Here is an 18,337-nt window from a genome sequence, read left to right as displayed (position 1 = left end):
CCTTGACAGATTTCTACAAGATAAACGGGCTTATCTCTGGTGTTTTATTCTCAGCGATAAAACACTCCTATTGCATGGTAATATACTCGACAAAGGGAATCTGACTCAGTAAGGATGGGTTTAGTCGGCAGCATCTGCGAGCTGAATATTTATAAGGAAGCAAGATTGTTACAACAATACAGGAATCATCAGAAAATGTCTGGGTAACAATTATACAATCCTTGATCCTGTCCAACATAGGCCAAGATCTAGGACTGTTTAAAGTAAGTAATTTATCCTAGAGAGAACCTGATGGAGGAGATTGTTTGTTCTTTATACAAAGGGTAGAGGATGTTCCCTTTTTTTTATCAACCCAGGTCTTTTAAACATGATTGCTGTTTGGACTTTTGGACCTGGGAAGTGACATGTTATTTTTAGGGTTAGAAACAAAAGAGAAAAAGGCAATGTAGCTACAGTAAGTCAACAAAAGATTTTAGGATAAAAACTAAGCTTTTTATGTAATGTCAGAGCATGAATGCATCCAAAGATTGCATATTTGCCGTAAATGAAGTCAGACAGAAATTCATAGCAGTGACAACTGTGAATATAACACCTTGTCAAATGAGTAAAACAGCTTCCCTATCCATCTTCTTGTTAATCAAAAATCCTAGCACCGTCATACAGGTGTTAATAAGTGTTTTCACTTATTTTTACTCATTAAAAATGTCTGCTATGAAAAATGTAATGACAAAGACGTAAGCTGTCCTGACTTGAGAGGTGCAATAAAAATAAGATGTCAGTGATGGAGAGTTCAATCAAGCACAGGCTGTACACACCCACACAGTCCCGTGAAGAGGTCTAATCAGACAAAATAATTGAAAGCACCTGTGTGGGTATATCATGGGTGTTAATATGCTCTGAAAGTGTTGAAGGTGGGTTTCTTAAAGAAAGGTCTGACATTTCTTGATGTTTGATAACATGGTTAATATGCTCTTCACATTAAGTGGAATAATGTTAAGAAGATACATGAAAAGAAAAAAGCAATCACTTGACATGGAAAGTGTGCTCTGTGAATCCTGTCAGTCTTAATGTCCTTGCTTGGTCTGAAGATGCAGTATGTTTAAGAACCAGGACATGAAAAAGTTTACTTCCTTCTGTACCCTTTTTATGTCCAATTTCTTTCATGGTGTCCCAGCATCTTCCATTTTTGCTGCACTCAGCTTGTTTTTAGTTCATGTTCAAGTCTTTGGCCAAGTTCAGTGACCCTGCCTCGCTGAGAGGCCAAATGTTCTTCACCCTTTTGGTACTGTTTTAAATAAAGCTATTCATTCTGTCAAGAGGGTTTTATAGTTAGGTCAACATCTGCTCCATTTGAAGGAAAAGCTCCAAATTTTTCATCAGTGAAAATGCTGTTGCTGTTTTCCACACTTCTATTCAAATGGGTTATGTTTATGTTTTTGGCTTCAAAGCATGATCAACTTATAGTTTATCATGAATGACAATTTTTCCTTGATTTGTCCACAAAAGTTGTTTCATCCAAAACAAAATAGTCAACTTTGGGAGTGGGAGATTACCAAAACTGATCCTCTCACTGTGAGTGCTTGATGTGATCCCCTAGAAAGCACAGTGATGAAAAACAAAACCAAAGTTTAAATTAAAGTCCAAACTGCAGCACAAGAGATGTACTGTGGTATAGAATTTATCCAGACTGCAGCGGCAGCTTCTTAGTCTCTTCCTTTGCTTCTGTGTTTGTTTCTATCCCTGTCTCAGTGTCTCTCTCCCTAGTGGGATCAGATGATTGTGTTCTTCCTAAGCAGGCCTGTAACCTGCTTGGGGACCAGCTCATTACAGTGTTTCAGCATTCATTGTCTTGTTATACTGTTGCAGAGGAGAAATGCTTTCAAGCTCTCTCTAACTAATGTGCCTTCAGACAAGCAAAGTGTATACAAACATGCCTCAACAGTACAAAGAGCACTGGTGATGGTATCTACTAATGATCTGTGTGTGTGTGTGTGTGTGTGTGTGTGTGTGTGTGTGTGTGTGTGTGTGTGTGTGTGTGTGTGTGTGTGTGTGTGTGTGTGTGTGTCTGTGCATTTGCAAGTGTAACAGTATGATTTCTCAAGTCAGCAACATAAACAAACTCAGTAGTTATAGTTGTCAGATACTGTATGTGCAAATATATATTGCACTACATGATATGCAGTAAAGTTGATCAATAACGAGATGACTTACGGTCTTGCCAAAAATGTATTAAAAGGTCCTGCAAATTAAACAACAAAATACATTGCTACATATACCACTAGGTTTTGTTAGGTTTAGACACAAACTTGTTTAAGTCAGGGTTTGGATTAAAATAAGGTCATCATGGTTACAATTATAACCACTTTCTTATTTCTTTTTCAAGCCCTGGTGTCAAATATAAAAACAGGATTAAAAGAACATTCTGATAGATTTTTTTGTGAAAGCTGTTTTTGAACTTGCCCCAAAAAGATAATTCCAGTATTTGACCCCCATCACTACTACAGTATGGGTGATTTGATTGAAGTCAGTGGTACCCAATACCAATATTCAGAGAGGTAGCTCACTATTGTTAGTGCCATAGACTGAAAGAGTGAAAGTGATTGGGTGTTAACTGTAGCAGAAAATGGCAGGGTATGTATTTTTCTCTCGCTGTCAGACACATTTTTTCTCCTTGTTAGATTTCTGTTTGGTGTTTTTTTCATTGAAGAAACATTTATAGTGCAGCTGTTGAACTATTAGCTGTTCATGCTTGTATAATCACAACATAATCACTACTTTGGGAATATTAAGTGCAGTATAGCAGAAACGGTCACCTACACAAACAGTAGAGATAATTGTAGAGGCCTGTAACTTTGCAATCACCTCCACAGGCAGTCAGCAGTTAAATAGCAATTCATTCTGTTTTTCTAGTCAAGTGCACATCCAAATCCTGAATGTGAGCTGATGAAACTAAAACGCGCTGCCATTGTCAGTAACATTTAATATACTGTAATACTTGAACATATGTGCTGAAGATTAAAAACATATATTATACTTTAAAATAGTAGTTGAATTATACTAAAATTGTTTCCATAGTTTTGATTATTCTGCTCTTATACAATGTATTCTTCTGCTATTTAAACCACTGTAGCAAAAGAAAAAGGTTTTTACAATGAATTGTTATATAAAAAACCCCACACAAAACAAAACTGAGCTCCAAAGCATTGTAGCAACAACCAAATCAAACTGTCATAGCTTGAATTGGGGGATACAGATGCATATAATATGGTCATAAGAGGTAATGATCCATAGAACAGCATAAAAACTAGTCAGAGACATCCCAATATCTGCTGGGAGATCTGATACTGTGTGGAAAGTGTGTCCAGTGGGAATTTCTGTCTCTTCACACTTGTAAAGGGTCCATGCTCTAAATCAAACATCCCAGGAGATTCCTGGTTGATCTAACACAGGTCTCAACCCCATTAGTTCATATCACAGCTTGAAATGAACTACCAGTGGCTGTAGACTATCTGTGTGTGGCTACTGAGCCTTAAAAATGAATCCAACCAAAGTAAATCTATCTGTATGCTGTATGATTTCCTGCTGTTTTTTTTATCTGTGCATCTTTAAACTGCAGATTTGATCCTCTTTAGTGCAAATAAATAGTTTAATGTTAATTCGGCCAAATCTTTTACACCAAGCTGATTACAGGGGCACAGATGCTATAGACAGGACAGCAGGAACAATAACTAGGCTACTAAAAGCTTTGAAACTGTATTTGTGAACATAAATGGAAAGGAAATACAGTTACAGTTTAGGTGGGTTAGGCTGAGGGTATTTGCACATCTTCCTGTGATTTAGATATATTGTGACACTGATATGTTATTTGTAAAAGCCAGATTTATTTTTATTTAGCCATTTTACAGCATATGAGATCTAAAATGTTTCGCAGAATATGACATATAAATCTTAAATTTTGTCTAAGTTTGGCTACTTTGAGGAATCTAAAATATGAGGAATATTTAAAAAAAAAAAAAAAAAAAAATCTTACTTAATGCCATATGTGTTATTTTATAGTTTTAATATCTTCAGTATTGTTCTACAATGTAGAAAATGGTAATAATAAAGAAAAATGAGTGGGTGTGTCCAAGCATTTGACTGGTACAGGTCAATCACAGGCTTATGTCATATTCATGTCGTCATGGAGTTACTGTAATTACCAGTTTCACTCCCAAATAAACATAGGAATGTGTCTCTATCTCTATTTTACATCCCACATGAGAGAAACAAGTCTAGCACAACCCTACTCACATTCACACCTACAGGCTGGTTCAAATTTCTAGTTCACCTGAACCTGTGTGTCTTTGAACTGTGGGAGGAAACTCCCTGGAGCGTGGTAGGAAACACACAGAAAGACCCCAGCTGGCCGTGTCAGGTCTACTCTTTTCTGTCTTACTAACAACCGCACGACTGCAGGGACTTACATGCAGAATGTGTCATTACATATTTGCAAATATGCAGTGACATATTGCAGGTAGGAGGGAAGTGTGTTTGTATTTGGTGGTGGATGAGAGAGGCAGGGGGTGACAAGAGATAGACGGAGAGAGCAGGATGTGTCGTTACATGTTCTCCAAATAATCAAAGAATGTTTGCGACGGTTGATAAAAGTTTCATGTTGCACGGCTCCTCAGCAGTCATGTTTGTCACTCATCATATGCCTTCAATGAACACCTCATTAGATAGAAATCTCATTAGCTATCTGATGACAGGGGGCAAATGATCCAGAAATGACGAGAGGAATTTGTTGAATCTCTTTCCTTGAAGGTAGAAAGGCTGGAATGTTCAAGGATGCTCTTACCGTTTCGGCTGCATGATTGGAGTAAGCATCATCATTTTCATAACAGCATCCCCATAAACATAATCCTCTATGGAAAAATGCTCCTAACCTAAATAAGACCCTCGAAAAAGGGATCTAGTTTGCCAGAGTAATGTATTTTTAAAGCTGCCCTATTTTTGCATATTTACAACCCAAGAAATATTTCCTTATTTGAATATATAAAAAGTGGACACAGAGCAGAAAGAACTGGAGCTGAGGTAATGAATCATGATGTCCTTCCTCTTCCCATCTGCAGATCTGTGACAAGGAATGGCACTATTATGTGATCAACGTCGAATTTCCTGCAGTGACACTATTTGTGGATGGTGTGACCTATGAACCCTATCTGGTGACAGATGACTGGCCAATCCACGCCTCAAAGATTGATACGCAGCTGACTGTGGGCGCCTGCTGGCAAGGTCAGTGTATGTGCCTGACTATGTAATAATATGTACTGTAGCGTTATCATAATGCAGGCATAAAGGGAAGCTGAAATCAGACAGGAATGACATACAAAGTGCTACAACATTGTGTTGTTGGTTTTGTTTATTATTTTATACCGTAATTGCATGCTATAACATGACAGTTGTTCCATATGGAGCTATGGAGCAGCCTGTTCAATTTAATGTGATATGTTCATTTGCTCCACATAAAATCATGAAATTAATATGTTGTGTTGTGTAATGAAATGTAATGCAACAGTTTCCAAGAGATAAATGCACACATTGTAGGTGCATAAACAAAAAAACACAGCATTTTTTTTATATGTCAAAGGGACCAACCTGGAAAATGCATCAACAGCAGCCAAACGATGTTGAAAATGAAAATGAGAGAGAGTGAGAGAGAGAGACTTATTGTTAGGGTAAATAAAAAGATTAAGATTTATGCCCCGGGGCTGCGAGAATTTCTTCTTTTGAAATGGCTAGGCACGAGTGGAGTGGGTATCAAACAGGAAATTTTGTGTGTCAGTTCCAGTGGCAGGGAACGAGAGCGAGTAGTGATCACATTGGGATGAATAAGAGCTCCCCCGCTGTCATGTTTATGACTAGAATAATTATAAAAAAAAGTGCTTTACAGGAGGGCAGATAGAGGCAGCAGTGATCCGTTCTGCAGCTTGCTTAAATCACACTCATAACACTGAATAACACAACACCAGTATCATCCAAAGCTTCAATCCTGATGGCATTTTGGTTTGGTGGTTAAATTTCTTTTCATCCTACGCCTGATTGCAATTTTCCTTTTGTCGTCATCATTTTCTTCCTTGACTTACACAGCCCTCTCTTGCTGCCTCTTTCCATGAATCTCAGATTGTGAGAGAAAGCCCTGAAGGAAGGATTAGCTAGAGTGAATGGAGGACAACTTTGCCAGCTATTACATCCCAATGAAGCCGCTTTAAGCTTCACTAAGCCGCAACTGATAACTTTGCAGGCCATTAGTGAGCAAGATTGCCTTTCAGAGTCTTTCATTTCACCATCCCCTTTTCCTCACAATTAACAACATAATGATGAGACATGTGGTCTGAAAGGCATTCAGATGGTACTTTTACTGCATTGGAAGCAAAAACAAGACGCATGTTGTCATACAAGGTTAACTAGAAAAATGTTTTGGTTGTTAGTGGCATTTTAAAGCAGTGTTTTGTAGTGATAAGCTGCCTATAAGTTTGGAAGGGAAATGTGTGTTTGCTCTCTCATTTCATGTGAAACAGGAGAGCGGTTGGGATATTTCATAGCAACCCCCATAGTATACAAATATTTAATCAAAATACCAAGTGTAGGCATCAAAAAATGCATCTTGGTAATTTTATGTAGGCAATAAGTGAAAAAATGAATCAATATACATCATCAGCATATTTAGAGAATCAGCAGTTAATGCAAAAGAACAAGATACATGGAGGTAACAGATAGTTTTTAGCATGCTTTTAGTACTCTGCAAAATGAGAAATGAGCAGTCACATTTAATTTCCCAGTGCACTGCGACAAGCATAAACAATATTTGTTTTCACATTAAAGGTTATCTATAAAACCTTTTTCATTTTGAGGAAAAGCTCCGGTGTAACTAACAAGATTAATTATGGCTGTGTTTCATTTAGGTGTCCCAGTAAGATATGCCACTGAGCCAACATGCACAATGTAAGGGCCAAGGAACTGGAACAGCTAAATGAAATGATCACAATTATTACAGTTGTTAATGTTATTAGTTACACGTGTTTATGGTGAGTCATAATGTGTGTCATCACAAGGTTCTGTAAGAAAACAAGCTTGAACGAGGTCCAGTTGAAGGAGCGCACTGGTCCTTGGAAAAAACTCAAAACCTTTAAAATATTGAAATCATGCAGATGTATTGATTCAATGACAATCCAGTGAAAATGCCGCTACCATCATATTTCATTCTGAACCTCACAATTGATGGCAGGGTGTGTGTGTGAGTCTTTCTCTGAAATGTGTGTTTTCAAGTAACAAAATTGCAAGGTGAACTGCCTGGGCTTCGTTGCCAGAGATTCAAAGGGAAGCTTGATGAAAAGGACAAAGAACAGACTGAAAATACCGTTCATCTTTTTTACAGTCTCAGCCTATAGAACTGAAAATGTGCAAATATCCTTGCTTACTTGGACAAACAGTACTGTACATTTGTAGTATAGTATTTTTTTTCCTGATTGCATTTAATCATATCAAAATAATGAAATGTATTAGAATGAATTAGATAAGAAGCTGTTCAATCTAAATTTGAACCACTGGTAGATTCTTCACTGGTTTAGTCAAAAAAGAAAGAAATAGTTTCAAGAAGGTCATAGCTGTTAAGGCTCCCTTTATGTTAATATTTTGTGCAAGATCTGCTATGCAACATGTGTCCTCTTCCTCTTGTTCTTTTATTTCATTCATTTCTCTCATTTATGGATCTATAAAAACACACATGCATGTCTAGACACAAGCAATCTAAAAATATTAGTTCCCATTTATTCATTAAATACAAAGACCTTGCCTTGATGAAAACCTTTTAATAATGTGTTTGTCAGACAAATGACTATAGAGAATAAAATGCAGAATGAAGATGAATATTTCTACATTTTGAGAGGGAAAGGGAGATGATGGGCAGTCAGACTAGGAAAATGACTCACTCTGCCAGACACCAGGTGGTACAGCAGCAATCCTGCTGCTCTCCAGGGCTCCCACATCATCTTAATATGTATGTGATGTGCGACTATATTAAAAGAAAGTGCTATAGTAAAATGCAGCCACAGCAATTTAGTGCTCAGTTACTGACAAAGCTCAACAATATGTTACTTTTTTTGCACTGTGTCACTATTTTCTGGTTATTATATTGTTTAGCTGAAAAATAGCCTTCAAGTATAATTTTAAAAAATGCTTCAAGGTGTGACCTTGACCTCTTGCAGCAGAAAAGTTTTCATCAGTGAAATGGGGATGGGGAATCAGTTTGTTACACATATGTGTTTTTAGGACTTGAGGCTAAGCTGACTCTGCATACATGCACAGAACAAACAGAGCAATCAAAAAGTGTCATGAAGCCCATGGGCTGATTAGTCCAATAATCCAATAAGGCCCTGTTTACACCTGGCATTAACATGCTTCACGGGTGATCCAATCACAAGTGGACACCCGAGACACATTGCTGTCTCTATTATTGGTCTTGAGCTGACCACTTGTGCACAGATTTCATTGCTGCCTACGTCACTTCTGATAGAAGGTAAAAGGGCCCTGTGCACAGTTATAACATCAGACAAGTGACTGAAGATTTGTTTTAGTGCGGGCTAAAGAGCTAATAAAAATGTTTCAGGAACATGTGCGGGCTATTCCAACTGTTCAGATTACTCCAACCATGTACATCATCATCATTTTTAACCACTAGCATCCTTTTGCCAAAACAACCGTCATGTCCTACAATGATGACATATTTTCCTGTAAATGCATCCCAGACTATATCAGCAGTGGTGTAACTGATCAGATCAAAATGCATCTTGATGGTCATTTACACTATTTAGCGCTGTCTACACCCCTACAGATGTAAACAGGGCATAGGAAAGCAAAGATCTCACTGCCACCAAGCTTGTTGGTGATTGAGTGTGGCTGAACCTCTGTAGTGTCTGTCTGTTTTAATTTCTTCTGTTTTAGAGCATACCAGATGCTGTAATGTTGTTTACATGGCTATTAGTGTTCACATACAGTAGGTTGTTGCTCCTAATGGTTTTCGAGGAATATGAACTGCAGCCTAAAATTGCACCATTGTTTATCTGCATCATCTATCTCCACCCACTGGAGTTTCCCTGCACATCACATTTCCAGGAGAGATAAACATAATCACAAACTGGACTGACGCTCTGATTAAAAAGAGGGGGAGGAGACAACAAAGATGGGGATAATCAATCAAAAACAATGTTAAGGTTACTTAATAGTTATTTTTGTACTGCAGACAGCCTTTCTTATTCCTCTTGGCATATATAAAATAAACAAATACTTATTAGAAATAGTTTGTATGCAGTCTCATTTCTTGTAAAATGTGCCGTAAAACTCTCCAGCTGCCCAGTGTGCTGAAGGCAGTTGTTCAGTGTGTCTGTGACGGGATATTCGCTCTCGGCTGAACATGTAAACAGTTCTAGTGTATGATTCATATCCAGCCCTGTATGCTGGCTAACTGGTAGCTGCTGTTCCTCATAATATCTGCTATTACTGTTTACCATGCCCCCAAGCCTGTTTCAGGAGAAACTCTAGTCTACTGAGTTACTGACATCAGACAACAAAATCCCTGAGTTTTTATTATCATTATTTTTTCCATTTTTTTCAAGATGACATATAATCAAATATGTTTAAAGCCATCAAATCAACTTTCAAACACAGTCATACAATATCTGTGAAATCAGAGAAACTATGCCTGTTTTTTGTTTTTCTTGTACATGTTTTCATATCTACTTTTAAAAAGATGTTTTGCATTGATTGTCAGTGTAGTTCACTTTAGAGTGTGTCATTTTGAACACAAAATACGAAATCACTAGTTGTTTGTAATTATCAATCTTAATAATTGCAAGTTTTGGTGAATACGTAAGTTGTCAGTTTAATCTCATTACTAAACACATTATTATTTACTTGACATTTGGAAATAATGATCCAATAATGTTATTGTTGTTTAGATTATTGTCCAAATTAGGTATTCCAGTTAATAAAGTGCATCATTGGAAAAAGTACATGTCTAAAGAACTTCAATGTAAATGTGTAACAGGCTATTTTCTACAAACACACATTGAGCTACAGTGATGTGTTTGAACATTGACTGATATGGTATAAGTATAAGAAGATATTAAATTCTGGTATATAAAGTAGTTGCATAAAGTAGACTTAACCTAAATGTTGCTACAATTTCTCAAAAATGTACAAGCCATAGATGACCTGAGGAACTCACTCTGAAAGTAATTTGTGTAAAGTGGACTTGATCTATATGACTTTGTGGGAATGACACACTTCATCAGAGAAATTGCACTGGCTCCTATTACAACATCAGGTGCTGAGGACCAAGAAAACCCTTTTAAGGAGATGTCAGGCCTTGACTGAATTTGTGATGGAGCAGACCCCACAGACTGCAGTGCTCTGATACCTCGGACACTCAGACTGTGCCAGCACGTTGGCTTCAACTAGAGCTTCCATTTATTTTGTATGAAAGGATTTACTCCCTACTTGCTGTGACAGTTGCAGAGCGTTTCAGGTCAAGCACGCATTACATCTGTCAAATTCATGCATCAAATTCCTTGCCTGAACCTGACAGGAAATGTCAAAATAACCGCTGTTGTGCCAGGTGTTGAAAGTCTGTCATACAACATTTGTTTGAACCGTGCAGGCTTGCTTTTACTCACGCAATGCCATCTATTGTTATACAGGTTTTTATCTTTATTCAACAGTATCACACAGTTGTTGCCACCTACTCCCACAACATATTTAGTGTGACTGTAGCCAGACAGACATAGTCTTAACAACAAGCATTTCGTAAATGGCAAGAATTGTTTTTCTTTATTTAGTTACTCACAGTCTGTCTCTTTACATTTGTATTTGTCAACTACAGTAAACAGTTTAATATTTATATCCTAAAATATGATGTTATATATAATATATGCAAACACTGACAGTGGTAGCTGTCTGCATATAAATGCACATTAGTAGAAAAATGATATTTCAGTGTCAAGACAATTCAGGAACATCTATTTCTTGTCAGAACTGGAGTCAGAATTGTCTCTCATGCTTATTTTCTTACCTCCCTTGTAGACTCGGGGAAAAATAACTACTAAATTCTTCATAGCTTGCTACCTTTTGGGGCTTGTAAGCTTTTTCTGAAGTAGATTCACAGATGTTATTTTCAGAAAACTGTGTGTTTTTCCCTTGGAAACATACATATTACATGATGTTGTCAATCTGTTTTGATCCAATTGTCCTTTTTTGCCCTTCTACTCCTCACTTTCCACTCCTATCCTTAACCTTCTCTTATCTCACTTCTCCACTTTCTCCTGTACGTTTGTCTTCTTTTCTCTTCTCCTCCTCTCCCCTCTTTCTCATTAGGTGGTGAAGTAGCAACCCCAAGGTTCACCCAGTATTTCCATGGCAGCCTGTCAGGTCTGACAATCCGACCAGGCCGCATTGAAACCCAGAAGGTTATCTCCTGTTTGCAGGCCTGCAAAGAAGGCCTTGATATCAATTCCCTTGAAAGCCTTGCTAAGGACATCAAGGTGCGTGGAAAAATGAAGACGAGGTTACCAATACACACACACACACACACACACACACACACACACACACACACACACACACACACACACACACACACACACACACACACACACACACACACACACACACACACACACACACACACACATACAACACACAAGGAAGTAAAACATTGTGTCCAGTTCAGGATTTATGTCATACTAGTGGAGTCAATTCAATTTAGAGCATGTTTGATAAATTAAATGTTGACCAAAGAGCTATACAGAGACTGTGAATTATAATAAAAAAACAAAACACAGGCATGATTATGAGGATCAAGGAGAAAATGAATATTAGGCCACTAGTATGCAGTTAAAACACGCTTTTCTTCTTTGGTACATGGTTTTCCTCATCATGTCCGTGAGTTAAATCTGTAGTTGAATCAGGATTTTAAGTTTCCTTTCACCATAAGTAGTTTTTGTGTCTGTGTTTGTTTCCAGTTCCATTTTAACCCTGCACAGTCTGTGCTGGTGGTAGAAGGACAGGATGTGGACAGCATCAACACAGCAATGACCAAAGTCTCTTACATTAACTCTCGCCAGTTCCCTACGCCTGGTCTGCGACGATTACACATCGCCACTACTGTGCAGTGAGTACTCTAATACAAAGATATCCACAATGTTTGAGCATATTTTTACTTTTATTAGTTGTAGTTGTCCAGTTCAACTATTGGGTCATTAAGCAGCTCTGTTGGAGCAGTTTGTTAGTGCACATCAGAAACCTCTCTGTTTCCTCCTTAAAAGAGATTGGAATTCCTGTTGGCACACACTTCATTCTCTTCTATGATGTCCATGTAGACATCCATGTTCACACCCACCAATTGTTCTGTTGGACTGATGACATTTGTTCTGCTTAATATTTGTATTATAATCTCCAACTACTTAGCTGATACTAGTATTACTTACAGACTGGCAAAGCTGACAATACTCTTAAATAATCATTTTATTTACATCTAAGCTACTGGAAACAGTAGAAGAACCAATAAAAGTTTCAAAAATCTTTATCGACTATGCTGTAGATCAGCTGCATATATCATATTGTGCAAGCGTGTGTGTATGTGTATGTGTGTGTGTGTGTGTGTGTGTGTGTGTGTGTGTGTGTGTGTGCGTGTGTGGTCATTGCCTTTTGGTTTTATCTGTATGTTTACATGACTCAGTGGTATTTAATCTCATGGGTTGTACAATGGAAATATACCATATGATACCTATGTATATCACCCAGAATTAGCTAACATTAGACAATTTAATGTCTCCTTTGCTTCATCCGAAGGTCATCGGGAGGTACAGGGACATGATGTGCAGAAAGCTTGTGAATGTTAATGCAGAGTTATTTTTACAGCTTCATTCTTTGACTCATGTGACTTAAGTCTTTACAAAGTGCAAAGTCTTTAACTATCCTTAGGACACTAGTGTGAAATGGTGCATACATAATGCAATAAAGCAATTGGTAAACATAGATCCTGTAGAAGTTTATAGGACTGGTGGTGAAAACTTTTTAAGCAAGGCTGTGTCAGATGTGTCTTTATACCACAAATCTCGCAGTGAGATGGCAAAGGATGGATCATTAGTGTAAAAACTATTAAACCACAAACACACCAGCTGGCCAATTAAAGACATTAAGCCTTCTGGTGATTAGAAAGACTTGAGTGCTTGCATCTAGTCTTCCGTCTACCTTTTGTTCTCCGTCTCTGTTTTTCTGCGGGTCTGGCTCTGGATTTGATCTTACTCGATTTGGCTTGATTGAATTACTTTGCCTACTTGGCCCACCAGCAGCACATCCTTAGGAAATCAAGGTCTGTCTCTCTGTCCAGCACTTGTCTGGAGGAAAGCATCTTGCCATCTGTTCACCAGATTGCTAAGAAATCTGCACACACTCAGGTCTAAAACAGCATATCGAATATGGTTGGATTTTTTAAAATATTTGCTGTGGATTTTCAAAGCACCCAGAAGGTTTTTGGTGACCGACTGACATTCTTACATGAAACGTCAATTACATTGTTAATGGACAGGTAAATAGGCTGTCTCAATAACTTATTTCTAGTGGAACGATTTGATTTATTTTCTTCACATTGCATATCATGTAACAAATGGTGTTTTTTATAACATTTTATTCAAAATAAACTGTGAATAAAAAGATACCTACATTTAACAACAGGTTAGCAGAGAAAATACTTCAGTTCACTAAAATAACTGTTACTGACTGTAGGTTGTAATATAGATTAATATTCAAGCTATCAAAAATCCTCATTTGTCAGTGATGAACAGATGTAGTAAATTTCTAGTTTAAAATTAACTGATAGCTGAATTTTCTAATAGCATTTGCACAGCTGTGATCTGGATTTCCTTTGCAGGTCTCATGGCTGACCTGTTCCTTCTCAAATAACTAAACTGAGGAACATTGAATGTAGCATGCTTGGTTGCATCTATGTGTGCTGAAGTGTGTATGTGTCTGCCTCGCTTCTCCTCACTCTTTATGTATTTGTTAGTTCTCACGCAACTTGTGTGCCCACATACGTATAGTAAGGGTGCGTTTAGGTGTGTGCTGCATGTGTTGATGTGAGTGCTTGATCATGTGTCTAGCAGCACATGTACTTGTATGCGTCTGCTTCTGTCTCCATGGTCTCGCGGTGCCTGTTAATTTGTTGAGCAGCAAACGTAGATAGGACAAATCAGCCTGGACGTGTGCTGGTCAATAAGGTGAAGCAAGCTGGTGGAGCAGCAATAGAGGCTGAACAACACTTCACAGCTCCTCTTGAGATAAAGACAGATATATCCAGCTTAACACTCAGCAGATGTGTTGAATCTGTGACTGAGGAAAACACAATAATATCTAGTCCCATTACACATTGATATTACTTTCCTTTTTACTCTGTTTCTTGTCTTTGTGTTATAGGTCTTGATGAGCAGAAAGAGTAGTTCAGTGTTAAATGCTGCTCGGGTATCAACGGGGTTGAAATATTTAATGGTTCAAACAAGCCTGGGTTAATCTTAAACCTTTAAAGCATGCCTATTTTAAGTATTACTGGTATTTACTCCTGCATGGGTGAAAGCAAAGGTCATGGATAACTGCACTCACCTCCCACTTTAAAGTGATGATTCACTTTATTGCAACATTTTATTTTTTTCACACTCACACTGTAACCAGTTTAACCAGTTTTTTGCTGTCTGCCATTGTTATTGCCAGTCTGCTGTAATAGAAAATCCACTCTAACATGTAATATTTGGCTGCTGTAAGATACAATTTTCAGACAAATAAAAGGTGTATATCAAAGTGAATACAATTTCAGGGTACATTATGTAACATCCTCATCTCCAAGAACAGAGGAAATTTTTGTCTAGAACTGAAAGCAGATACATCACTTTTGGGGCAAAATCAGAAAATAATAATGTTGAATTATGGAGTATGATTCTGTACTGGTTATCCTGGATATAACATGAAGTTAATGTTAGGAATCTTTGTTATGCTTCGATAAAGACACTGATGTTTTCTATTGTCTAGGATACAGGATCAAATGTAAGTACTAGTGTAGTGTAGTGTACATCTATGTATATATTTATGAAGCTTATTTGTTAGAGTGGAATAATTGCTTAAGATTAACAAATCAGGAAAAATTGGGAATGTCTCATCCTTTTCTCAACATCTGGAATTATTTTATTTTGTTTTAATGATTATTATTTGTAACAAGAAAAGATACAGATACACAAAAATGCAAACATGACATAACTGCAGATAAATCAAATAAGCAGTAAAGCAGTAACATTGGTGCTGTCTCAACCTGTGACCCCCTCCTCTCTTCCTCTGTGTGTCAGGTGTTTCGGGGAGGACACGTGTCTCTCCATCCCGGACATTAAGGCAGTAGTTATGGTCCTTCCTCCCAGTGAACCGAGAATCACCATTACAGGATCTAATCGACTCGTCAGGCCTGCCAGCGACCTGCGGGGCCCGCTGGGTGTGGCTCCGTTCAAAGAGCTTCACATCACCAGCACAGTAATGAAGGGAGACAGCTTCGGTGGATGTGAGTGGAGAGGCCGCCTGTGCTGTTTGGATGTTGTTGTATTATGACAGTAAATGTGTATGTTTAATTCTTTACACGCATGACAAATATTTGTGGGGTTTTGTGCTTATAGCCCGCAGGCCAGGTGTGATGGAGGTCATGCATAACCTGGACTACTGTGACATCCTGGTGATTGGGGAAGAACTGAATCCTGACAGAGAGAGTCTGGAGATTCATCACAGTGCTTTGTTGGGAAAACATCTGGATGCTACCAACTCCACCTCTGGCATATCAATATATGGTAGGACATATTGATGAAGTGGGACCTCCTGCTTTAAGGAAGATCCACTTTTAAAAATAACTTCCCCTTTAAAAAGTAGTCAATAGATTTAAGGAGATTATCGTTTCCTCTATGCACTGTAACATAGCTATAAATAAATCAGTCCTGTCATAATATATTACCGTTATATTTATTATACTGGCGGACATGCAGATCTACTACATGAGTGTAATACTGATCTTCCTCTGTGTGTGTGTGTGTGTGTGTGTGTGTGTGTGTGTGTGTGTGTGTGTGTGTGTGTGTGTGTGTGTGTGTGTGTGTGTGTGTGTGTGTGTGTGTGTGTGTGTGTGTGTAGGTGTGGATTCCATGGCCCACTACGAGCAGGCACTGAGGCAGGTGCGCTACAGGAATGGGCGTCCTGCCTCCCTGAATGAAAGAAAGTTTAGACTCACGTGCTCTGAACTCAACGGGAGATATACCAGCAATGAGTTCAACTTGGAGGTCAGTCTCGCTGCATCATATTTCAACTTTCTTCTTTCTCTTTCTGTCCTGCGCTGTTTAATTCTCTTCCTTTCATCCATCAACCATCTTTGTCTTCCTGCTCTTTTCCACTTTCCACTTTTATCTCTTCGTCCTTTCCTGAATAATTATCAATCCTTCAAATGTTTATTTCGTCTTCTGCTCTCACACTAAATTGACTTGCATTGTCTCTCTGTTGTCACATAAGTTTTACAGCCTATTTTCTTAGGTTAATACTCTTCTCTGGCTCTGCAGGTCAGTCTTCTTCACCACTCCGCACCAGTGGAGCATATCAACCATATGGCCGCTCAGCCCCAGTACATGAGACCCGTCCACCACCCACTCATGATACACACTATGAACTCACACATGTCAGGTAAGCCACAGATATTGTGAGATGAAAATTTGATGGTGTAAAGGCTAATTTTTGAAAACGACTTCTATAATTTTGTAACTAGCTGATGCACTTACGTTTTCTGTACCAGCTGTCCTTCAATTCCCCAAAACCATGTATCATAGAATCATAAATTATGTTTTGTTGCACGTCCAAACAAGTTACAGTAGATTTCCTTCCTGCAGGTTCAGCTTTGACTTATTGTAGTTACTTTAGCTGAGCTCAGATGCATTTTTACAGTGCAATGGATGATTATATCAGACATTTTTACTTTTGGGTAAAACTGGGAATTTTTTGCAACCTGCCTGATCATGGATTACTTCAGAGTAGCTCCATCTCTAGATTTCAGCTATGAACTTTGAAAGGCAGATAGAGCAAAATAATATAATATAATATTTTTCATCTCCTCCAGGGGCAGCACCTCCCGCAGCCACAGCAGTTATTGTGGTTTGTATCGCCGCCCTGGTGGTGATTGTGGTGATTGGCGTCTACAGAATCCACACCACACATCAGGAGGGGTCTAGAGAGGATGAGGATGGAGTGAAAGATGCTGACGTGGACTGGGACAATTCCGCACTCACCATCACTGTCAACCCCATGGAGGTAACTGAGCTGAGGGCTTAAGGATATTTTGGTAGCATTTTATTCATCCAGTATGTTAAAAATGGCTGATATGAATGAACATTGATTTGTCCTCTATACCTTCCAAAAAGGAGATCACTTGTATTTGTTGTACTTATGTAAACTGGATGGGGTTTTTTTTACTAAAGCACACCTCTTTTTCTAGAACGTAAGAGGAGATCAGACACTCAATGAAGAGGTAAAAGAAGAAGAACGCGAGGAGGAGGAGGAGGAGGAGGAGGAAGAAGAAGAGGATGAAGAACAGGTGGGAGGAATGATAAGTACCGAGTCAGACAACAGTGATGAAGAGGACGAGGAGGAGGAAGAGGAGGAGAGGGAAGAGGCGAAGGGGAGAAAGCAGAAGGGAAAGCTTGAGTGGGACAGTTCCTCCATTACATACTGACCACACACAAATACACAAATGCAAATATACCTGCACACATGCACACTCATCATGTCTTTCTCTTTCTCTCTTTCTCTCTCTCTCTCTCGCTCTCTCTCTCTCTCTCTCTCTCACACACACACACACACACACACACACACACACTCAAACACACACACACTCAAACACGCATACACACAACATGCAGACAGTCCTTCATGCACACCTATAGGTACACACAATAGAAAATCACACAAATTGTTCTTCAATCTTTGCTGGAAACAACAGTTTGAATCATCCCAGGTTGTCATTTTAATGAAACATCTCCCTCTGCTGGGCAACATCAGAACTACAGCATCACTGTAGTCCCACAGTGCAGAAAAACAATTATCTGGTTGATCATAACTTAGCAACATGTACATTATTATTCATATCACAGTCAACGAAGCAAAATATATGATGAATATCAAACAAGCACAGTCGTCTCATTATATGTGCAGAATCAGCCGTATCTGTTCTGCTAAAACTTTA

The 18,337-nt window shown here is 38.5% G+C and overlaps 1 protein-coding gene across 1 annotated transcript in view; it reads left to right on the top strand.

The window, feature by feature from the left end:
• Positions 1–17,827, top strand: part of clstn2a (calsyntenin 2a) — a 143,876-nt gene extending 126,049 nt beyond the window's left edge. Inside the window, exons 10-18 of the mRNA XM_053329745.1 lie at positions 5,112–5,274; positions 11,410–11,576; positions 12,057–12,205; positions 15,426–15,631; positions 15,744–15,911; positions 16,246–16,391; positions 16,665–16,785; positions 17,216–17,406; positions 17,591–17,827. Coding sequence (XP_053185720.1) covers positions 5,112–5,274; positions 11,410–11,576; positions 12,057–12,205; positions 15,426–15,631; positions 15,744–15,911; positions 16,246–16,391; positions 16,665–16,785; positions 17,216–17,406; positions 17,591–17,827 — 1,548 coding nt within the window. The remainder of the gene's footprint in view (positions 1–5,111; positions 5,275–11,409; positions 11,577–12,056; positions 12,206–15,425; positions 15,632–15,743; positions 15,912–16,245; positions 16,392–16,664; positions 16,786–17,215; positions 17,407–17,590) is intronic.
• Positions 17,828–18,337: the final 510 nt, after the last annotated feature.

Source organism: Scomber japonicus, chromosome 12 (assembly GCF_027409825.1).
Source record: "Scomber japonicus isolate fScoJap1 chromosome 12, fScoJap1.pri, whole genome shotgun sequence".
Lineage (NCBI taxonomy): Eukaryota > Metazoa > Chordata > Actinopteri > Scombriformes > Scombridae > Scomber > Scomber japonicus.
This window is presented reverse-complemented; position numbering and strand designations above follow the sequence as displayed.